Source organism: Bidens hawaiensis, unplaced genomic scaffold (assembly GCF_021521415.1).
Source record: "Bidens hawaiensis isolate Kalapana, Puna unplaced genomic scaffold, B.hawaiensis_p1.1 tig00037811_1, whole genome shotgun sequence".
In the NCBI taxonomy this organism is placed as follows: Eukaryota; Viridiplantae; Streptophyta; class Magnoliopsida; order Asterales; family Asteraceae; genus Bidens; species Bidens hawaiensis.
In genome coordinates this window covers 87594-112007 of record NW_027496624.1, presented here as the reverse complement: position 1 = coordinate 112007, position 24414 = coordinate 87594, and the positions used below count along the sequence as shown (strand labels likewise).

Here is a 24414-nt window from a genome sequence, read left to right as displayed (position 1 = left end):
TGGCGAAAGCAAAAGATACACACGGACGGTTACAAACGTTGGTAAGGCTAATTCCACTTACACATTGTTGGTGCAAGATATTGTTATTCCAAATGGCATACTTATCGTCGCTCACAATCATACTTTGAAGTTCACTAAAGTGAACCAAAAGTTGACGTATGAAGTAACGTTTAGACGTTCTAGTAGCGTGGAAATTAACGTTCCTTATGGTGAAGGAGCGATGGTTTGGCGTTCGGGGAAATATTCGGTTAGAACCCCTTTCGCAATCAAGTTTGCGTAAAAGATTGTGAGATCTAGTTATCTTTGTAAGACTGTATGTGTTGTTGAAATGTTTATTTAAATTATACAGTATACTTTTTGTGATCTTTTGTTAAATCAAATAAGTCTTGTTTCTATTTAGTTCTCAGTTTGTAATGCTATTTAAGAAATTGTTACAATTCAGTAGGATTTAATCTTTCCAGTTCAATTAATCTACTGTTATGTTGTTTGATCTAACCCAACATGTGTTTCCTACTTATGCTTTTATTGTTTCCTTTTTCGCCTGTTTCCATCTTTGGAATTCATATGATCCTTGTCCGAATGCATTGGTTTCGTCTGTACCTGTCTATGTAATGTTGTAAGAACATTCACAATGCATTATCTTTTAAGAAAGATGAACGAACGGCACACAAAAGTAGGCGATAATAAATAAACAATCACATCCGGGTTATGGTTTCAAATCATAGCGCCATATTATGTAACCTGACTTAATTAAGTGCACTAGAAAGCTACATAGATGTAACTTTATTTAACACTTGTAAATGATAGATAAATGAGTAAAAACTACAATTCAATAGTCCGTCAATCCATTAATCCGTTAATCCTAAAAACTATCCTTTTTTTCTAAAAACTATCGGTCAATCCGTTTTTTTCTTTTAATTTCCCAGCCGGAATTGTCTTTCTCTTGGGCCTTCACCACATCAACTGATCATGGCACAACACGTTTTCTGTAGTTGCAGCCCAGATAATGTATTTCATGTTGATGTTATAGTCGAATCCAAACCAATCAATTTTGTGTTTTTCTTCTGTCTCTCCTTTTCTTCTTGTGGCTTTTGATTTAACTCCAAGTATGGGCTGCCAATTAGAATAGATAAATGTGTTTTAAGTCAAATTAAATAAAGTAATAAACTGATCAAATGGCCTGCATTATGATTATTTAATAGCACATGAATTATAATAAGCCCATATAACTCCTAAATCCTTTTTAATTAAAAAAAACAATTATATCACTATTAGCCCTATTTTCTTGAAGTACACCAAAAAATATATACTGTATAATATATATATATATATATATATAGAAAATGGTTCAAATAAGAATAAGAATAAGGAGTTTCCTACGAATGGTAAGAACCAACAAATTTTTGATATATGGCATTACAAATTATGGTAAAAGAACAATTCTAGAAAACTATGTCAATTATAATGATAAATGAGTAATTCTATGAAACTATGTCGGTTATTGTTAATTTTAAATTTCAACCATTGATTAACATGATCGAATGATTGTGATTTATTCCTAGTCTTTATAAAAAACTACTTATTTTTAGGATAACCCTCCCCTATATATATATGTTTGGTTTAATTTTAGCCCAAAATCGACCCAAATGAACCCGTACACACCCCTTCTAGTAACATAATTTAACATATTAGTAATTCTTTTGGTACATTCTTAAAAAAAAAGGTTTGACTCGCGTAGACCTATAGTCAAACCAAATATATTCCCATGACAAGAGAAAAATCCCATCAGTTTTCAAATATTTAAAAAATATGAAAGCCAAACTTTCTTAAAAAAATCTACATTATGTCTCAATCCATTTCCATGTTCAGTAATCATTGAAGCTTGAACACGATAATAAATTAAAATTACTCACAATAGGATACAAACACTATTTTCCGGTTAAACCAAAGATGCCTTGGTAATACTTTCAACAAAATCCGGCAAGCGAAATCTGGAGTCATCCAACCGTCTTTCGTACACAGAATATTATTAGTTTGCCCGTACTACATGCCCCAACTGATCTATAAATACACTTGTGAATGAGCATAGAAATATGTCCTCACAACTCACACAATATAAATGAGACCAATAGCTGCAATGGCTTCCATACTGGTTCTCATGTTAACAATCATTTTAACCTTCATTTGGGGCAATTCGGCTGAACTAGAAACCTACATTGTACATTTAGACTCACCCAAGACTCAACAATTTGTTCTAAAACAAGATCGTCAAAACTGGTACCAATCATTTTTACCACGAGCCACTACCGATGAAAATGATGAACCAACCATGGTGTTCGCATATCATAACGTGCTAAACGGGTTTGCTGCGAAACTATCTCCAGATCATGTCAAGGCGATGGAAAGTAAAGAGGGGTTCTTATCTGCAAGGCCTGAGAGAGTGTACATGAAAGATACTACTCATACTCCCAACTTCTTGGGGCTGCACCAGAATTCAGGTTTCTGGAGCGGTTCAAACTACGGAAAGGGGGTCATCATCGGGCTTCTAGACTCTGGAACGACTCCAAGCCATCCGTATTTTAACGACAATGGAGTCCCTCCACCACCAGCAAAGTGGAAAGGGAAATGTGAAATTGAAGGCTGCAATAATAAACTAATCGGGTTGCGGGATCTTACAACGACAGGCATAAATGACACACGGTTTGATCCAGACGGGCATGGCACACACACTTCAAGCGCAGCGGCTGGGAATTTTGTGAATAACGCAAGTTTCTTTGGAAATGCCAAAGGGACCGCGGTTGGGATGGCGCCACTCGCGCATGTGGCGATGTATAAAGTGTGCACGCAATTGGATTGTCTAGAGAGTGTGGTCTTAGCTGGATTTGATCCAGCAGTTGAAGATGGTGTAGATGTGATTTCGGTATCTCTAGGCTTTGATTCTGTTCCATATTATCAGGATGGTATGGCGGTAGGCGCATTTACCGCGATACAAAAAGGTATATTTGTGGCTTGTTCTGGGGGCAATTTAGGTCCTGATAACTCTACATTGCACATGAAGCACCATGGATACTTACAGTAGGGGCTAGTACCATTGATCGAAAATTCGTTGTGTCGGTTTCTCTTGGAAACAAGGATGTGTTAGATGGACAATCTTTTTTTACAACCGAAAGATTTCCCTCAAACATATTTTCCTTTAGTGTACCCGGGATCGAATGGTGATCAAAACATGTCGTTGTGTGCGGAAGGATCGTTGGACCAGGTGGATGTGATAGAGGTATAATATCTAGAATTGAAAAGGGGCAAACCGTAAAAGATGCTGGTGGTGCTGCAATTATTGTACTGAACCAAGCGGAAAATGGTGAACAAACTTTTGCGGACTTTCAAGCTCTTCCTGCATCAAATGTCGGTTACAATGAAGCAGTCGCGATTAAGACGTACATTAACTCAACCGCGTCTCCTACAGCCACTTTATTGTTTCGAGGGACTGTAATCGGAGTAGATTCAGCTCCTGCTGTGGCTCTTTTCTCGTCTCGGGGGCCAAATTTGCAAAGCCCTCAAATCTTGAAACCAGATATTATTGGCCCAGGCGTTATCGTGTTAGCAGCATGGCCGGTCTCTGTTGACAACAACACACAAACAAACTATGGGTTTAATATGATATCTGGTACCTCAATGTCTTGTCCTCATCTGGCAGGCATAGGAGCATTGTTGAAAGCAGTTCATCCTGATTGGTCACCTGCGGCTATTAAATACGCAATCATGACAACAGCTGATCAAGTAAGCCTAAATGGAAACCCTATTGCGGAAGAAAGCGAGCTCCAAGCAGACAGATTTGCAATAGGTTCAGGCCATGTGAATCCATCAAAAGCTAATGATCCAGGGCTAGTTTTTGACATTGAACCAGATGACTACATTCCTTATTTGTGTGGTCTCGGATACACAAGCCAACAAGTTGGAATCATTGTAACGAAAATAGTTTCATGCGAGAAAACTATTCCTGAAGGACAACTGAACTATCCTTCCTTTGTGATGACATTAGCAAGAGGTGAAAACAAAACATACACAAGGACGGTGACGAACGTTGGTGAGGCGAATTCCACTTATACTATATCGGGGTCGGATGTCATTGTTCCAAAGGGTATAGTTCTTGAAATTCACAATCCTACTTTGGAATTCACCGAAGTGAACCAAAAGTTGACGTATGAACTAACATTTAGACGTTATAGTGATGTGGAAGTTAATGTTCCTTATGGTGAAGGAATGATGGCTTGGCGTTCGGGTAAATACTTGGTTAGAATCCCTTTCGTAATCAAGTTCGTGTAAGATACATTGATGGTCTAACCTTCTTTGTAAGACTGTGTGTTTCCAACTTTCCATATATGTATGCATGTGTGGATTCGCTAGTAGTCTCTAGCTTCTTAATTATGTAACATTATAAGAATCCTGGATTCATTATCCTTAAAAAAGTTGCAATCACTTATAAATCTTCTATTAATCAGACGCCATTTAACATACTATATGTTAGGAATTGGAACTTAAAAAGGTAGATGACAAACAAAACCCTAAATCTCTTTAAAGAAGACAAGACGAAACAGGTCTAAAATTACAAGCCTAATCAAGAACATATGAATGATGAGAAAAGTTGTTTAGATCAAGTCCTTCAATTTTGTTTACCGGTTTGCCCCAATTGACAAATAAACACAACTAAATAGATCATAGTAGAAACCAAAACTTAAACTATACATTTAACTATGACTAGCAAACCTTAGAAATGTGTGACTGTATAATCATTTAAAATGTTTTTGTTTTGGTCTCACTTTTATAGGGGCTTGCTGTAATTTAACCCTACACTGTTTCCGAACGGTTATTTGACGTTGCATCGAACGACCATTTAAAGGTTGTGAGCTTAAGCAAATAGCAATGTGGTGAAGAGCACAATTCACAAAAGTGTATCTCTTGCTCGTTTTCGCTTGGCACCCCGATTTTCTTAGACCCAAAGCATGCTCGTAAATGTCTCAAATTAGTATCTTTAATGTTCAATGACGTGTAGCACATAAGTACGCTTGAAGTACCAAAGCTCAGACTAAACACCAAATAAAAACTATAAAAAAATGCATATATATTAGATGACTTATAGTTTTATACCCAACCATCATTTATGTATATGTATGTATTCATTTCCATGAAGAATGAAGCAGAGGTTTATGATGAAAAAAAAGTTTTGTGTTAATTTATCTCACAGGATTATGAGTTAATCGTCTATGATAGCTCAACCATGGCGTGTTAGGTGGTGATCTTAGACCCGATTATCTAAACGTAGTGGTTTGTCTGTATCTAAGGTTGAGTGTCGTTGCCCTATTGTTCGCTTGTGTGGTGAATTCTGTATCACAAACGAGCATTAGATCCATCCATTTTATACTTGTTTCTTTCTTTATCCGTTTCACCTGGTCTGGTGCCTATCATATGGTATCAGAGCCAGAGCCGAAACCGAACCCTTTCGACTCATAGTCTTTCTACTTGTTATCCCAACTCAACACCAAAAAAAAAGTTGCATCAGATTCTTCTTCAATATTGGAAAGTATGTTCTTGCATCAGATAGTATGTGAATTGATTGCTCAAGTCGAGGAGGTGATTTTGGAAACATTTTTGCAAGGTCATAGTGGTGTAACTGTATCTGTGATCTTCATAACCGCAACCCTACGATTTGAGGGTGGTGTATCTGCATCCCGCGTGATCGTTGCCCGTGTCCCCATCCGAAGATGTGACTTTCGTTTTGAACACCAATATCTTGCTGTAGACTTTCTCAAAGGAACTATGGATCAAGAATTATGGGTTCTTTCTCCATGCAATAGTTGTGGTAAAACAAATCCAAATTTGAGGACTAACTTTTGTCAAGATGGAGAGAATGATAACATGAAGAATTGAGTCTCTATGCATGCCTTCTATCCCCACGTTAACACTTGCAATTGTTTTTATTAAAATTCATTTTCTTTATTCTTTTATTAATAGTTTTTATTGGTTAGTTTTTCATTTCCCAAAAAAACATACGTGGGGTAGTTTATGTTTCTATATCACTATATGTATTCATTTCTATGAAGAATGAAGCACAAGTTTATGATGTAAAAAAAGTTGTGTTAATTTATCTTGTTGGATTATGAGTTAAATTCATTCGTTTATGCTAGCTCAACCGTGGCGTATTGGGTGGTGATCTTAGACCCGATTAACTAACTGTAGTGAGTGTATGTATCTATGGTCGGGTGTTGTTGTCCTATTGTTCGTTCGTGTGGTGAATTTTGTATGACAAACGAGTATTAGATCTATCCATTCTATACTTGTTTCTTTTTTTTATCTGTTTCCCTTGGTTCGGTGCCTATCATTTGGTGTACCCAGGGTCGAATGGTGATCAAAACACATCGTTGTGTGTGGAAGGATCGTCGGATGACGTTGACGTAAAAGGGAAAGTGGTAGTGTGTTATAGAGGTGTTATATCGGGGATGGGAAAAGGTAGGATTGTGAAGAAAGCTGGAGGCGTTGCGATGATTCTAGTGAACGAAGCTTTAGATGGTGATAGTACTGGTGCGGATATGCATGTTCTTCCTGCTTCACATGTCGGTTTCGAAGATGGAGTCGCGGTCGATCAAGAGGAATATTAATTCAACAGCGTCGACTAAGGCTACTTTATTGTTCCAGGGGACTTTAATGAGAATAGATTCCGCTCCTGCAGTGGTTTCTTTCTCGTCTAGAGGGCCAAGCTTGCAAAGCCCATGAACCTTGAAACCGGATATTATTGGCCCGGGCGTTAGCGTGCTAGCAGAATGGCCTGCTTTTGGTGAGAACAACACACAAATAGGCTCTACATTTACTATGATCTGGGGTTCTTCAATGTCTTGCCCGCATCTGGCGGGTATAGGAGTATTGTTGAAAGCCGTCCATCCTGATTGGTCACCTGCAGCTATCAAATCCGCAATCATGACGACTGCAGATCAAGTCAGCCTAAATTTGATTATTTGTTAAAGATATATTGCAATTAATTTAAGAAACATGAATAAACAACGCATAAATTACGAGATAATAAATAAACAATCACATTCGGGTTATGGTTTGATAGCACAATATTATGTAACATGAGTTAATTAAGTGTACTAGAAAGCTACATAGACACAACTTTATTTAACACAAGTAAATGATAGATAAATGACCAAACGCTGCAATTAGTGCATAGCAATGTTTGTAACGAATCAAACTGATGAACATGCCTTCCCTTAAAAACCGTCGTCTGATCCCCGTCTTTTATTTTAATTTCCCTGCCGCATTTGTCTTCTTTTAGGCCTTCACCACTTCAACATGTTTTCTTTTGGTTGCAGCCCAGATAATGTATTTCATGTTGATGTTATAGTCGAATCCAAACCAATCAATTTTGTATTGTCTTCTGCCGCTCTTTTTCTTCTTGTGGCTTTTGACTTTTGAGTTAACTCCAAATTAATTTGGGTGGTTAGTTAGAATAAATAAATGTGTGAGTCAAATTAAATAAACTGATCAATAAGCTGGGCCTGCATAAATTAATTAATGGCACATGAATTATAATAAGCCCATATAACTCCTAAATCCTTTTTAATTAAAAACTCATTTATATCATTATTAGCTCGATCTATTTTCTTTACCTACACCCAAAAATATAATAAAAAAACATCTAAATAATCTATCTAAATGATAAAAGCAAATCCATAATCAACTGTTTAAACTACATTAAAATGCGTTAAAATATACACTGATCATAAGTAAACAAAAGGCAAAACGTTCTAATTTCTCTCTCTCTCTTTTGACTGAATTTGTGACCTGTAAACTAAAATTTTGTTATTAAAATAGTTATCCTATATGTCTTCTAGTAACATAATTTAACATTATGTCCCAATCCATTGCATTTTTTAGTAATCACTGAAGCTTGAAGACGATAATAACATTACTCAAAATAGGATACATAAACACTATTTTCCGGTCAATCCAAAGATGCCTTGATAATACTTTCAACAAAATCCGGCAACGGAATCTGGAGTCATCCAACCGTCTTTCAATTCGTGCACAAAATATTATTAGTTTGCCCGTACTATTGCCCCCAACTGATCTATAAATACACTTGTGAATGAGCATATAAATATGTTCTCACAACTCACACAATATAACTGAGACTAGTAGATGCCATGGCTTCCATACTGGTTCTCATGTTAACAACAATTTTAACCTTCATTTTGGGCAATTCGGCTGAACTCGAAACCTACATTGTCCATTTAGACTCACCCAAGACTCAACAATATGTTCTGAAACAAGATCGTCAAAACCGGTACCAATCATTTTTACCACGAGCCACTACCGGTGAAAATTATGAACCAACCATGGTGTTTGCATATCATAATGTCCTAAACGGGTTTGCAGCGAAACTATCTGCGGATCATGTCAAGACGATGGAAAATATGGAGGGTTTCTTATTTGCAAGGCCTGAAAGAATGTACATGACACGCACAACTCATACTCCCAACTTCTTGGGGCTACACCAGAATTCAGGTTTCTGGAGTGGTTCCAACTACGGAAAGGGGGTCATAGTTGGGGTTCTAGACACTGGAACGACTCCAAGTCATCCGTCTTTTAACGACAATGGAGTCCCTCCACCACCAGCAAGATGGAAAGGGAAATGTGAAATTGAAGGGTGCAATAATAAACTGATTGGGTTGCGGGATCTTACATCAGGTGGGAACGAGACGCGCTTTGATCAAGTGGGACATGGTACACACACTTCAAGCACTGCGGCTAGGAATTTTGTGAATGATGCGAGTCTTTTGGAAAACGCCAAAGGGACCGCAGCTGGAATGGCGCCACTTGCGCATGTAGCTATGTATAAAGTGTGTATAGAGGTTGAATGTCCGGAGAGTGTGATCTTAGCCGGAATGGATGCAGCAGTTGAAGATGGCGTAGATGTGCTTTCGCTATCGATAGGCTTGGATTCTGTTCCATTCTATCAGGATGGTATCGCATTAGGTGCATTTACCACGATACAGAAAGGCATATTCGTGGCTTGTTCTGCGGGTAATTTGGGTCCTTCTAACTCTACCTTGGAGAATGAGGCACCATGGATTCTTACGGTAGGTGCCAGTACCATGGATCAGAAAATAGTTGCATCTGTTTCACTTGGAAACAAGGATTTGTTGGATGGAGAATCGTTTTTCCAACCAAAAGATTTCCCTGAAACATATATGCCTTTGGTGTACCCGGGATCGAATGGTGATAAAAAACATCGTTGTGTGTGGAAGGATCATTGGACCATGTGGACGTTAAAGGGAAGGTGGTAGTGTGTGATAAAGGCATAATACCGAGAATTGATAAAGGGAAAACAGTAAAGAATGCTGGAGGTGTTGCGATGATTCTACTGAACCAAGCGACAGATGATGAATTTACTACGGCGGATTATCACGTTCTTCCAGCATCCCATGTCGGATACAAAGAAGGAGTCGTGATTAAAACGTACATTAACTCAACCGCATCTCCTACAGCCACTTTGTTGTTTCGGGGTACTGTAATCGGTGTAGATTCCGCTCCTGTTGTGGCTCTTTTCTCGTCTCGAGGGCCCAATTTGCAAAGCCCTCAAATCTTGAAACCAGATATTATTGGCCCGGGCGTTTACGTGCTAGCAGCATGGCCTGTCTCTTTTGATAACAACACACAAACAAACTATGAGTTTAATATATTATCCGGTACCTCAATGTCTTGTCCTCATCTGGCAGGAATAGCAGCATTGCTGAAAGCAGTTCATCCCGATTGGTCACCTGCGGCTATTAAATCCGCAATCATGACAACAGCTGATCAAGTAAGCCTAAATGGCAACCCTATTGCGGAAGAAAGTGGGCTCCAAGCTGAAGAGGTAGGTCCCAGCAGAGCCCAGTTGAACCCGCAGGACTCACCTTGAAGAGAGACGTCTGCGCAGAAACCAACTGGATCCGCAGGACCCACCATGCTCAGAGACGTGACGTCCTTACGCGCAGTACGCAAGCTGTTCCCGCAGGAAATGCCTCCCAATGGTGAAGTACTCCGCCTGTTCCCGCAGCTGCGGATACAAGCCATCAGGGAAGGCCACCCGCGCAGCAAGGCTACACGCACAAGGCACTTAGCTCTCAATAATTCAGTAGTCACCTGAAGGAATGAGCAAGGTGGGAATACTCCCGCCCAAATGAGCCAGTCCGTATGCTTCTGGAAGATCTTTTGTACTATACCTGCCAAGGTATGGGCAAAATAGACAAGATCTGACCAAAACAGCCCTTGAACCAATCACAGGGTGACAGCTCACCGACAACAGTACGAGGAGCACCCTCTAGTACTGTCACTATTAGCCGCTGCCTACTCACCAACCCTCACTGTGGGACGTGCGTAGGCTACAGTTGGTGGAACAGTGCATAGCCGGCAGTAAAGGAACAGTATACAGCCGGCCTTGTCACTATCAGCCGCAGCCTATCCACCAACCAGCATGGCTTGTGCGTAACCCACTGTTGGTAGAACAGGAATACTATTCAGCCGGCTGTACCTTCTTGGAAACCTACCTTCGGCTATAAATACTCTAACACCTTGGAATGGTAAGGACATGATCTGATACCTTATTATCTTATCTTCTCTAGCAATCTCTTCTGATTGGGCGGTAAGTATTCTACTTTGAGTAATTTTCTTATTGTCTTGATTAAGCTTCAGTGATTACTTAAAGCTCCTTTGGAGTTTGAAAATGGTAACGTATTTGGACATAATGTTTGCTTTTAAGATGCTTGAAAAATATTATTCATTGGGTTTGACCTCGTCTCACTTAATCAAAACTTTAAATATTATAACATTTAAATGTGAACTCTTTAACTTTTCTGTTAATAATAGAGTGCTGTGGTAGAAGTCTTGTTTTAGGGGTGATTTAGTCCAGGGGTAATATGGTCATTACGCCTGCTGAGTTTGTTAACCATTTTTATGGTTGGTACTTGTGGTGGTTAAGGGTATAAGTAAGGTTACTAATGACAGGTTCACTTTAACTTTTCATTTCTTTGTAATTTTCTTTAGATAATTCAATAAGAGGGAAATGGATCATTTGAGTATTGTTCTTGATTTAGTTTTTGTTTGTGTTTATTGTAACATTTTTAAGATCGCATTCAAAAAACTAGAATTTGGGATTGAACCGAATTTTACTTTGGCTGATTGAATTGGCTCCTTATCCAAATTTGAATACATTATTTTTTAAAGATTTGTTGTATTTGTCGGGTTTTTTCGAGTAAACACGAAACTATAACAAAATTAGCTTATTTGAATTGGCTTTTCATTTTCTATTTGAATTCGAACAGAATTAGGTACACTTTACAAATTTTTTACCTTCGCTAATCAGAATAAATAAACTAGCACCCCAGCACTGGAGCAGTTTAATGTTAAAAATAATTGTTAACATCTTATATTATTTTATTAGAAGATAATTAAGATGATTATTTTAAATCTATATACAACATATTAATTAGCAAATTCATGACATAATAACATATTGCAATTTTGTATTGTATAGAGTTTAGTTAATTAAAACATGCATGTAAATTCTATATTCTCTTATAACTATGTATTCTTCTTGCATAGCAATTTAAAAGTATTTATATTCAAAAGAGGGTGGCGCACAGCTTGTTGTCCGCTTACCAGTTTCAATATTGTAATTGAATCATTTTATTTTCTTTAAAGAAATTTATTCCTTTTAAAAAAAATTACAATCTGATCTACTCCTATTGTTACACTAATGTTTAAATGGGCCAAAGTCCCATTTAAACAAAAAAATATAAACATACAAGTGATTAAGAATCTATCTTTAAATGAGTTTTACTTCAATTTTAGTTCTTGTTGCCGTTCAAAAAAAAAAATCTAATTTAGGGAATGTTGTACCACGCACAGCGATACAACCCATTCGTCACTAATTTATCACAAGTTCCTAGTTTGTTTTGCGACGATTATTGCGAGCTAGAAAATGAGTTTGCAACCAAACAAGATGTCGCTAAACCGTGATTGATAAATTTGTGGCAGATACTGTTTGTGGCACATCACATCATAGCAACATATGCACAATCAACCATTAAGAACACGTTTGTTTCACGGATTTTTTTTAATGAAATTGGAATTTGAATTGGAATGGAATGTTTGAAAATCCTTATCATATGTTATTGGAATTGGAATCTTCTCCATTCTATTTATCTCCCTTCAATCTACTACTAACATTAAATAATAAAATAAAAAAAATGATAATTTAAAAAATCTAAAAATATAAATATTAGAAAATTAATTACAAAATCAAAAAAATTATTTAAAAATCAAACATTAAAATTATAAAAAAACTAAAAAATATATTAAATATTTATAAAAAAACTAAAAATATATTAAACTAAACAAAGTATTAAACAAGAATTTAAACGCAAAACAAAAATTAAAGTATAATAATAATAATGATATATGTTTTTCGATAAGATGACAGCAACAAGTGGACTGAGTGACTGAGTAGTTTGATTATAATAATAATAATAATAATATAACAATAATATATGCTTCCATCTTCCCTGTTTAGTTTAACTAAACACACACAAAACCCTAACCTGTGGTGGAGGAGAACTCCGATGAAGAAGAACGACGGTGGAGGTAGACGAGAAGGACGGTGGTTCACGACGGTGGAGGTAGACGGGAAGGACGGTGGTTCACGGCGGTGGAGGTACACGAGGACGGTGGTTCACGGCGGTAGAGAACGGCGGTGGAGCATGGTGGTGGAGAGAGGCGGTGGAACAGAGTCAATGGTAGTGGATTGGTGAAGATGATAATATGAAAGAGGGGTTAGGGTTAAAACATTCATTGACATTCCTTTCAAAACTGGTGGATTTTAAAATCCTATGAAAATAGGATTTGATGGGATTCTCTTTCCATTCCAATTCCGGTTAATAGAGAAACGAACACAGGAATCTGTGGGATTTAAAATCCCATTCCGTCCAATTCAATTGAATTCCGTGAAACGAACACGCCTAACAGATTTTCGACAGACAGTGACGGATTTACGACCAAAATTAGTTTGCGACTAAAAATCTGTCGCTAAATCGTGATTGATAAATTTGTGACGGATCTTGTTTGTGGGACATCACATCCAAGCAACATATGCACGATAAACCACTGTTAATACAGATTTTGACAGACAGACAGCGACGGATTTACGACCAGCTTTTGTTGCTATGATGTAGTTTTGCGACAGTATATACATTTATTGGTTAATGGTTTTTTTGTAGTAGGGTCACATTAAAGACCTGATCACTCTATATATTTCTCAAACAGGGTGCAATTTTTATAGTTTCACGTAGGATAGTAGCCAATTGATTAACTTAATTCTAAAGAATTCATGTATGGTACATCAACCATCTTCAAACGGATACACTATTTGAACACAACGCACAATAAATACTGTAAATTAAAACAATGGATATTTTAAACAAAAAGCAACAAAAGACTGCCGAATAATGCAACTACGAATTCATAGATAGTTGGCACTGCCAATTTGCCCGATGCAGATGTCGCTATAGGGCTTGGAGCTGGAGCCAATGTTTGAGGTAGAACCGTGATAACAAGCTTCATGTTTCTCAACTCGCAATGCTTTCCGACACCACAAATGTACCATTTCCTTCCTGGGGTTTGAAGGTGGACGACATCGTGTCCACTTATCATGATTCCATTTGAATCTAAAGCGTTACATTGTTGGAAGCCGGTACCATTAACTTTCACCACGGTGTGGGAACCAACCGCATAGTTGAATACTGCATCAAGTGAATTGCAAAGGATTACACATATTAAACGTCTTTGGGATTATATTAATAGAAAATCGGTATTACAAAACTTGCTATTAGTGACATAATTTTGTGACCGAAATTTATTAACAAGTTTGCGACAAAACTCAAATCAATCACAAGTTTGGTGACAACTCAGTATGGTGCAATAGTGACCATAGAGACCGATAGTGAATGAAAATAAACTTATGAAACATTTTGGAAAGCGGTTGTATAGTCTGACTAAAACCGGTCGCATAATTTGTGACCCATACTGGACCGTAATGAATCAAAATAATATGACCGGGTTATATAACGTACCGAGGGTATCTCCAACAAAGAAAACCTTATCCTTGGCCCATGTTTGATAATCGAAGTCGAGTTTCCAACCATTTTCATCCCCGATAATGTATTCCTTTGCGGAGATTGTGGTTGCAAGAACAAAAAGTGTTATCATGAAGACAACGTTCAAGTGGGATGTGGCCATTTTGTAATAAAATTTGGGGTTTCTAATTAATATTTCTATTGAAAACTATAAAATAATTTGTTGGATGAAATAATAGCTAATCGTTTTCTGACTATTTATACAATTTTCGAGTTAACATAGGGTACCGGCTGTAGACGGCAATGGTAATGTGGATTTGGTCTTTATAGTGCATTTGATCGCCACATAACAATAAATTTAAAAATGTTGCTTTCGTTACTGTTTTTTTATGCTCTGTAAATAATAAGTTTGATATTGCTGTACTATTGGATTTTATATAAAGGGTAAAGTTAATCTACATATGTTTTTATTTTACTAAGTGTGTGAAGTGAAAGGAGGAAAACACGTGGTGGCATTTTCGTATTGATTTCTATTTTGGGTCCCGTCTCCACCTTTGTTCGACCCGAATAACCAACCATACTATCTGCAACCAACATCAGTACTGTTATTGGAACTGCCAAATTCCATACTTCAAGTCAAGTCATACCCGAATCCCCAACCCGATCATTGGAGACGAGCAAAACCAGACGACGTTGTGGACCAGGGTCTCGAGGAAGTTTCACACCATTATGGGCGTATAATCATATCGCTCCCACAATAAGCTTAGTTCAAAATACCGAAAATGCAGATTAAGGTGTCAACATATTGTAGTATTTGTAATAACAAATGCAAAATTACGAACAAAGTGATCTTACATCTAAAATGAAGCAGATAAAATTTACGTCTAGAAATACGGACAAGCTTTCAAACTTACATAAGTTTGGGATATTTTCTGACATAGTTCAAAGTGAGTGTTGGTACTCAAAATGTCTTAAACAAAGTAGTGGTTAAAAAGGAGGACGTCCAAGACACCCGACTACACGACAAGCCGTTAAATGCACTAAAAACTTGAATAAGTGTGAGCAGGCCCGGCTTTCGAGAAAGCAAAAAAAATTTTGGGCCGAAGGCGAAAATTTGTTTGGGCCTTAATTTAAAGACGTATCTTGTTTGTTTAAACAATTAAATTTTTATATGAGTTTACTTGGTTATAATTTGAGTTGTGTAAAATTTTTTTGTATAAAAATAGGACTAAAAATGTCTTAAATTTAATTGAGACTAGAACTCATAACCTTTTTTTTTATTGAGAGTAATACTTCCTTGCCACTAGACCAAACTATTGGTTATGTAATTGAGTTTAAACATTATATATACATATTGTTTTGAATAAAAATAAACAATTTATTTAAAAAAAAATTTGGGCCAAACGGGGTGTCGGGCCTGTGGCCGTCGACCACCCCGCCACCCCTGTGGGCCCAACCCTGAGTGTGAGAATGTAACATTAAAGTTGTAAGACAGAGTACCGAAAAACATTTTTTATCTAAGTAAATTTGTCCCAATGATAATCTGAAATGCGATTTATACGTTATATTCTTCGATCGGAAGAGCGATCCATTCGCCAAGTGATCCTGACTGTCCGGACCTTTATCATTTAATAATAATAATAATAATAATAATAATAATAATAAAGTGTTTGGGCTTAAACCTTATTTGACTAACTAGACTAGGCTGAATTAGTAGATCCATAACCCAAATAGCTAAGAGCTTAATGGACTGAAAATATAATTCTTGATCAAAAATGACTGGCCCACAACAAAACTCCTGATCCAACTGAGAAGGTCCACCCGTCTTGAGATCCACGTTTTTGAAACATGTGCCACATGTAGGCCAATAGGATTAAACAATTATTATGCATCTGATGGAATAATGTGTACTTTTAGAGATCCACGTTCTTGCATTTGCCTTTAGATATCTGGTGACAAATTTCTTCTACTGATCATATACATTCTTGTTAAAAACATTCAATACATATCTTGTGTACATAGTACAGTAACTAGTACATGTTAGCTAAACAATTATTGTACAATAATTACAATGGCTTCTATATTGATTCTTGTTCTAGTGACCATTTTGATCTTTACTTTCATCAATGCTGCTGAACTTGAAACCTACATTGTCCATTTGGACTCACCCGATGATCAACAGTTTGTTCGAAAACAATATCGTGAAAACTGGTATCAATCATTTTTACCGCTAGCCACTAATGGTGCAAATGATGTACCAACCATTGTTTTTGCATATCATAACGTGCTAAACGGGTTTGCGGCAAAACTATCACCGGATCATGTTAAGGAGATGGAGAATATAGAGGGGTTTTTATTTGCAAGGCCTGAAAGAGTATATATGACTCAAACTACTCATAGTTCTAACTTCTTGGGGCTGCACCGGAATGTAGGGTTTTGGAGCGGTTCGAATTACGGAAAGGAGGTCATAATCGGGGTTTTAGACACCGGAACAACTCCGAAGCATCCTTCTTTTAATGATGGTGGAGTCCCTAAACCACCAGCTAAATGGAAAGGGAAATGTGAAGTTGAAGGGTGCAATAATAAACTAATCGGGTTGCGGGATCTAACTAAGGGTGGAAATGGTCATACACCGTTTGATGAATTCGGGCATGGTACGCATACATCGAGCACTGCAGCTGGGAATTTTGTTAAAAATGTGAGTGTGTTTGGGAATGCTAAAGGGACTGCGGTTGGGATGGCGCCGCTTGCTCATGTGGCTATGTATAAAGTGTGTACGGATGGGGATTGTCCTGAGAGTGCGATCATAGCCGGATTGGATGCAGCAGTTGAAGATGGTGTAGATGTGCTTTCGCTATCGTTAGGGATTGATTCAGTTCCGTTGTATCAAGATGGTATCGCGATAGGTTCATTTACCGCGATACAGAAAGGTATATTTGTGGCTTGTGCTGCTGGTAATTTCGGACCGTCTAACTCGACATTGTCAAATGAAGCTCCATGGATTCTTACAGTAGGGGCTAGTACCATGGATAGGAAAATAGTTGCAACCGTTTCTCTTGGAAACAAGGATTTGTTAATAAACGGAGAATCGTTGTTCCAACCGAAAGGTTTCCCTAGAACATATATGCCTTTGGTGTACCCGGGGTCGAATGGTGATCAAAACACGTCGTTGTGTATGGAAGGATCGTTGGATGATGTCGATGTTAAAGGGAAAGTGGTAGTGTGCGATAGAGGTGTATATCGAGGACGGGAAAAGGTAGGATTGTAAAGAAAGCTGGAGGGGCTGCGATGATTCTAGTGAATGAAGCTTTAGATGGCGATAGTACTGGTGCGGATATGCATGTTCTTCCTGCTTCACATGTTGGTTACAAAGATGGAGTCGCGATCAAGAGGTATATTAATTCAACCGTGTCGCCTAAGGCTACTTTATTGTTCAGGGGGACTGTAATAGGAATAGATTCCGCTCCTGCAGTGGCTTCTTTCTCGTCTAGAGGGCCAAGCTTGCAAAGCCCGGGAATCTTGAAACCGGATATTATTGGCCCGGGCGTTAGCGTACTAGCAGCATGGCCTGTTTTTAGTGAGAACAACACACAAATAGGCTCTACATTTACTATGATCTCGGGTACATCAATGTCTTGCCCGCATCTGGCGGGCATAGCAGCATTGTTGAAAGCCGCTCATCCTGATTGGTCACCTGCAGCTATCAAATCCGCAATCATGACGACTGCGGATCAAGTCAGCCTAAATGGTAATCCTATTCAGGATGAAAGAGGGCTCCGTGCAGACATATTTTCAATAGGTTCGGGCCATGTAAATCCATCAAAAGCTGATGATCCCGGTCTGGTTTTTGACATAGAACCAGATGATTACATTCCTTATTTATGCGGGCTCAGCTTCACAAGCCAACAAGTTGGAATCATTGTAAAAAAAACAGTTATATGTCCGAAAACAATTCCTGAAGGACAACTGAACTATCCTTCCTTTGCGGTGACATTAGCACATGGCGAAAGCAAAAGATACACACGGACGGTTACAAACGTTGGTAAGGCTAATTCCACTTACACATTGTTGGTGCAAGATATTGTTATTCCAAATGGCATACTTATCGTCGCTCACAATCATACTTTGAAGTTCACTAAAGTGAACCAAAAGTTGACGTATGAAGTAACGTTTAGACGTTCTAGTAGCGTGGAAATTAACGTTCCTTATGGTGAAGGAGCGATGGTTTGGCGTTCGGGGAAATATTCGGTTAGAACCCCTTTCGCAATCAAGTTTGCGTAAAAGATTGTGAGATCTAGTTATCTTTGTAAGACTGTATGTGTTGTTGAAATGTTTATTTAAATTATACAGTATACTTTTTGTGATCTTTTGTTAAATCAAATAAGTCTTGTTTCTATTTAGTTCTCAGTTTGTAATGCTATTTAAGAAATTGTTACAATTCAGTAGGATTTAATCTTTCCAGTTCAATTAATCTACTGTTATGTTGTTTGATCTAACCCAACATGTGTTTCCTACTTATGCTTTTATTGTTTCCTTTTTCGCCTGTTTCCATCTTTGGAATTCATATAATCCTTGTCCGAATGCATTGGTTTCGTCTGTACCTGTCTATGTAATGTTGTAAGAACATTCACAATGCATTATCTTTTAAGAAAGATGAACGAACGGCACACAAAAGTAGGCGATAATAAATAAACAATCACATCCGGGTTATGGTTTCAAATCATAGCGCCATATTATGTAACCTGACTTAATTAAGTGCACTAGAAAGCTACATAGATGTAACTTTATTTAACACTTGTAAATGATAGATAAATGAGTAAAAACTACAATTCAATAGTCCGTCAATCCATTAATCCGTTAATCCTAAAAACTATCCTTTTTTTCTAAAAACTATCAGTCAATCCGTTTTTTTCTTTTAATTTCCCAGCCGGAATTGTCTTTCTCTTGGGCCTTCACCACATCAACTGATCATGGCACAACACGTTTTCTGTAGTTGCAGCCCAGATAATGTATTTCATGTTGATGTTATAGTCGAATCCAAACCAATCAATTTTGTGTTTTTCTTCTGTCTCTCCTTTTCTTCTTGTGGCTTTTGATTTAACTCCAAGTATGGGCTGCCAATTAGAATAGATAAATGTGTTTTAAGTCAAATTAAATAAAGTAATAAACTGATCAAATGGCCTGCATTATGATTATTTAATAGCACATGAATTATAATAAGCCCATATAACTCCTAAATCCTTTTTAATTAAAAAAAACAATTATATCACTATTAGCCCTATTTTCTTGAAGTACACCAAAAAATATATACTGTATAATATATATATATATATATATATATATATATAGAAAATGGTTCAAATAAGAATAAGAGTAAGGAGTTTCCTACGAATGGTAAGAACCAACAAATTTTTGACATATGGCATTACAAATTATGGTAAAAGAACAATTCTAGAAAACTATGTCAATTATAATGATAAATGAGTAATTCTAGGAAACTATGTCGGTTATTGTTAATTTTAAATTTCAACCATTGATTAACATGATCTAATGATTGTGATTTATTCCTAGTCTTTATAAGAAACTACTTATTTTTAGGATAACCCTCCTCTATATATATATGTTTGGTTTAATTTTAGCCCAAAATCGACCCAAATGAACCCGTACACACCGCTTCTAGTAACATAATTTAACATATTAGTAATTCTTTTGGTACATTCTTAAAAAAAAAGGTTTGACTCGCGTAGACCTATAGTCAAACCAAATATATTCCCATGACAAGAGAAAAATCCCATCAGTTTTCAAATATTTAAAAAATATGAAAGCCAAACTTTCTTAAAAAAATCTACATTATGTCTCAATCCATTTCCATGTTCAGTAATCATTGAAGCTTGAACACGATAATAAATTAAAATTACTCACAATAGGATACAAACACTATTTTCCGGTTAAACCAAAGATGCCTTGGTAATACTTTCAACAAAATCCGGCAAGCGAAATCTGGAGTCATCCAACCGTCTTTCGTACACAGAATATTATTAGTTTGCCCGTACTACATGCCCCAACTGATCTATAAATACACTTGTGAATGAGCATAGAAATATGTCCTCACAACTCACACAATATAAATGAGACCAATAGCTGCAATGGCTTCCATACTGGTTCTCATGTTAACAATCATTTTAACCTTCATTTGGGGCAATTCGGCTGAACTAGAAACCTACATTGTACATTTAGACTCACCCAAGACTCAACAATTTGTTCTAAAACAAGATCGTCAAAACTGGTACCAATCATTTTTACCACGAGCCACTACCGATGAAAATGATGAACCAACCATGGTGTTCGCATATCATAACGTGCTAAACGGGTTTGCTGCGAAACTATCTCCAGATCATGTCAAGGCGATGGAAAGTAAAGAGGGGTTCTTATCTGCAAGGCCTGAGAGAGTGTACATGAAAGATACTACTCATACTCCCAACTTCTTGGGGCTGCACCAGAATTCAGGTTTCTGGAGCGGTTCAAACTACGGAAAGGGGGTCATCATCGGGCTTCTAGACTCTGGAACGACTCCAAGCCATCCGTATTTTAACGACAATGGAGTCCCTCCACCACCAGCAAAGTGGAAAGGGAAATGTGAAATTGAAGGCTGCAATAATAAACTAATCGGGTTGCGGGATCTTACAACGACAGGCATAAATGACACACGGTTTGATCCAGACGGGCATGGCACACACACTTCAAGCGCAGCGGCTGGGAATTTTGTGAATAACGCAAGTTTCTTTGGAAATGCCAAAGGGACCGCGGTTGGGATGGCGCCACTCGCGCATGTGGCGATGTATAAAGTGTGCACGCAATTGGATTGTCTAGAGAGTGTGGTCTTAGCTGGATTTGATCCAGCAGTTGAAGATGGTGTAGATGTGATTTCGGTATCTCTAGGCTTTGATTCTGTTCCATATTATCAGGATGGTATGGCGGTAGGCGCATTTACCGCGATACAAAAAGGTATATTTGTGGCTTGTTCTGGGGGCAATTTAGGTCCTGATAACTCTACATTGCACATGAAGCACCATGGATACTTACAGTAGGGGCTAGTACCATTGATCGAAAATTCGTTGTGTCGGTTTCTCTTGGAAACAAGGATGTGTTAGATGGACAATCTTTTTTTACAACCGAAAGATTTCCCTCAAACATATTTTCCTTTAGTGTACCCGGGATCGAATGGTGATCAAAACATGTCGTTGTGTGCGGAAGGATCGTTGGACCAGGTGGATGTGATAGAGGTATAATATCTAGAATTGAAAAGGGGCAAACCGTAAAAGATGCTGGTGGTGCTGCAATTATTGTACTGAACCAAGCGGAAAATGGTGAACAAACTTTTGCGGACTTTCAAGCTCTTCCTGCATCAAATGTCGGTTACAATGAAGCAGTCGCGATTAAGACGTACATTAACTCAACCGCGTCTCCTACAGCCACTTTATTGTTTCGAGGGACTGTAATCGGAGTAGATTCAGCTCCTGCTGTGGCTCTTTTCTCGTCTCGGGGGCCAAATTTGCAAAGCCCTCAAATCTTGAAACCAGATATTATTGGCCCAGGCGTTATCGTGTTAGCAGCATGGCCGGTCTCTGTTGACAACAACACACAAACAAACTATGGGTTTAATATGATATCTGGTACCTCAATGTCTTGTCCTCATCTGGCAGGCATAGGAGCATTGTTGAAAGCAGTTCATCCTGATTGGTCACCTGCGGCTATTAAATACGCAATCATGACAACAGCTGATCAAGTAAGCCTAAATGGAAACCCTATTGCGGAAGAAAGCGAGCTCCAAGCAGACAGATTTGCAATAGGTTCAGGCCATGTGAATCCATCAAAAGCTAATGATCCAGGGCTAGTTTTTGACATTGAACCAGATGACTACATTCCTTATTTGTGTGGTCTCGGATACACAAGCCAACAAGTTGGAATCATTGTAACGAAAATAGTTTCATGCGAGAAAACTATTCCTGAAGGACAACTGAACTATCCTTCCTTTGTGATGACATTAGCAAGAGGTGAAAACAAAACATACACAAGGACGGTGACGAACGTTGGTGAGGCGAATTCCACTTATACTATATCGGGGTCGGATGTCATTGTTCCAAAGGGTATAGTTCTTGAAATTCACAATCCTACTTTGGAATTCACCGAAGTGAACCAAAAGTTGACGTATGAACTAACATTTAGACGTTATAGTGATGTGGAAGTTAATGTTCCTTATGGTGAAGGAATGATGGCTTGGCGTTCGGGTAAATACTTGGTTAGAATCCCTTTCGTAATCAAGTTCGTGTAAGATACATTGATGGTCTAACCTTCTTTGTAAGACTGTGTGTTTCCAACTTTCCATATATGTATGCATGTGTGGATTCGCTAGTAGTCTCTAGCTTCTTAATTATGTAACATTATAAGAATCCTGGATTCATTATCCTTAAAAAAGTTGCAATCACTTATAAATCTTCTATTAATCAGACGCCATTTAACATACTATATGTTAGGAATTGGAACTTAAAAAGGTAGATGACAAACAAAACCCTAAATCTCTTTAAAGAAGACAAGACGAAACAGGTCTAAAATTACAAGCCTAATCAAGAACATATGAATGATGAGAAAAGTTGTTTAGATCAAGTCCTTCAATTTTGTTTACCGGTTTGCCCCAATTGACAAATAAACACAACTAAATAGATCATAGTAGAAACCAAAACTTAAACTATACATTTAACTATGACTAGCAAACCTTAGAAATGTGTGACTGTATAATCATTTAAAATGTTTTTGTTTTGGTCTCACTTTTATAGGGGCTTGCTGTAATTTAACCCTACACTGTTTCCGAACGGTTATTTGACGTTGCATCGAACGACCATTTAAAGGTTGTGAGCTTAAGCAAATAGCAATGTGGTGAAGAGCACAATTCACAAAAGTGTATCTCTTGCTCGTTTTCGCTTGGCACCCCCGATTTTCTTAGACCCAAAGCATGCTCGTAAATGTCTCAAATTAGTATCTTTAATGTTCAATGACGTGTAGCACATAAGTACGCTTGAAGTACCAAAGCTCAGACTAAACACCAAATAAAAACTATAAAAAAATGCATATATATTAGATGACTTATAGTTTTATACCCAACCATCATTTATGTATATGTATGTATTCATTTCCATGAAGAATGAAGCAGAGGTTTATGATGAAAAAAAAGTTTTGTGTTAATTTATCTCACAGGATTATGAGTTAATCGTCTATGATAGCTCAACCATGGCGTGTTAGGTGGTGATCTTAGACCCGATTATCTAAACGTAGTGGTTTGTCTGTATCTAAGGTTGAGTGTCGTTGCCCTATTGTTCGCTTGTGTGGTGAATTCTGTATCACAAACGAGCATTAGATCCATCCATTTTATACTTGTTTCTTTCTTTATCCGTTTCACCTGGTCTGGTGCCTATCATATGGTATCAGAGCCAGAGCCGAAACCGAACCCTTTCGACTCATAGTCTTTATACTTGTTATCCCAACTCAACACCAAAAAAAAAGTTGCATCAGATTCTTCTTCAATATTGGAAAGTATGTTCTTGCATCAGATAGTATGTGAATTGATTGCTCAAGTCGAGGAGGTGATTTTGGAAACATTTTTGCAAGGTCATAGTGGTGTAACTGTATCTGTGATTTTCATAACCGCAACCCTACGATTTGAGGGTGGTGTATCTGCATCCCGCGTGATCGTTGCCCGTGTCCCCATCCGAAGATGTGACTTTCGTTTTGAACACCAATATCTTGCTGTAGACTTTCTCAAAGGAACTATGGATCAAGAATTATGGGTTCTTTCTCCATGCAATAGTTGTGGTAAAACAAATCCAAATTTGAGGACTAACTTTTGTCAAGATGGAGAGAATGATAACATGAAGAATTGAGTCTCTATGCATGCCTTCTATCCCCACGTTAACACTTGCAATTGTTTTTATTAAAATTCATTTTCTTTATTCTTTTATTAATAGTTTTTATTGGTTAGTTTTTCATTTCCCAAAAAAACATACGTGGGGTAGTTTATGTTTCTATATCACTATATGTATTCATTTCTATGAAGAATGAAGCACAAGTTTATGATGTAAAAAAAGTTGTGTTAATTTATCTTGTTGGATTATGAGTTAAATTCATTCGTTTATGCTAGCTCAACCGTGGCGTATTGGGTGGTGATCTTAGACCCGATTAACTAACTGTAGTGAGT

General features: G+C 37.6%; 1 protein-coding gene and 4 pseudogenes across 1 annotated transcript; 4 read left to right on the top strand and 1 right to left on the bottom strand.

The window, feature by feature from the left end:
* Positions 1-1935: 1935 nt before the first annotated feature.
* Positions 1936-4356, top strand: LOC143589791 (subtilisin-like protease pseudogene; annotated as a pseudogene).
* A 3842-nt stretch (positions 4357-8198) lies between these two features.
* Positions 8199-9955, top strand: LOC143589782 (subtilisin-like protease pseudogene; annotated as a pseudogene).
* Positions 9956-13325: 3370 nt separating this feature from the next.
* On the bottom strand, positions 13326-14328 carry LOC143589787 (blue copper protein 1a-like). The gene is made up of 2 exons (XM_077070448.1): positions 14163-14328; positions 13326-13832 (listed from the first exon to the last, which is right to left on the bottom strand). Exons 1-2 carry the CDS (start codon positions 14326-14328, stop codon positions 13507-13509), a joined length of 492 nt encoding a protein of 163 aa, XP_076926563.1. The 3' UTR covers positions 13326-13506.
* Positions 14329-16236: 1908 nt separating this feature from the next.
* On the top strand, positions 16237-18470 carry LOC143589784 (subtilisin-like protease pseudogene; annotated as a pseudogene).
* A 1639-nt stretch (positions 18471-20109) lies between these two features.
* LOC143589785 (subtilisin-like protease pseudogene) lies at positions 20110-22530 on the top strand (annotated as a pseudogene).
* The last annotated feature ends 1884 nt before the right edge of the window (positions 22531-24414 follow it).

What these genes read in the sequence shown, in the direction of transcription:
- LOC143589787 (XM_077070448.1), bottom strand. Translation starts at nt 14,328, where the DNA reads ATGGCCACATCCCACTTGAACGTTGTCTTCATGATAACACTTTTTGTT. An exon ending in CTTTGTTGGAGATACCCTCG is followed by an intron (nt 13,833 to 14,162) that starts GTACGTTATATA and finishes CACTTGATGCAG; the next exon opens with TATTCAACTATGCGGTTGGT.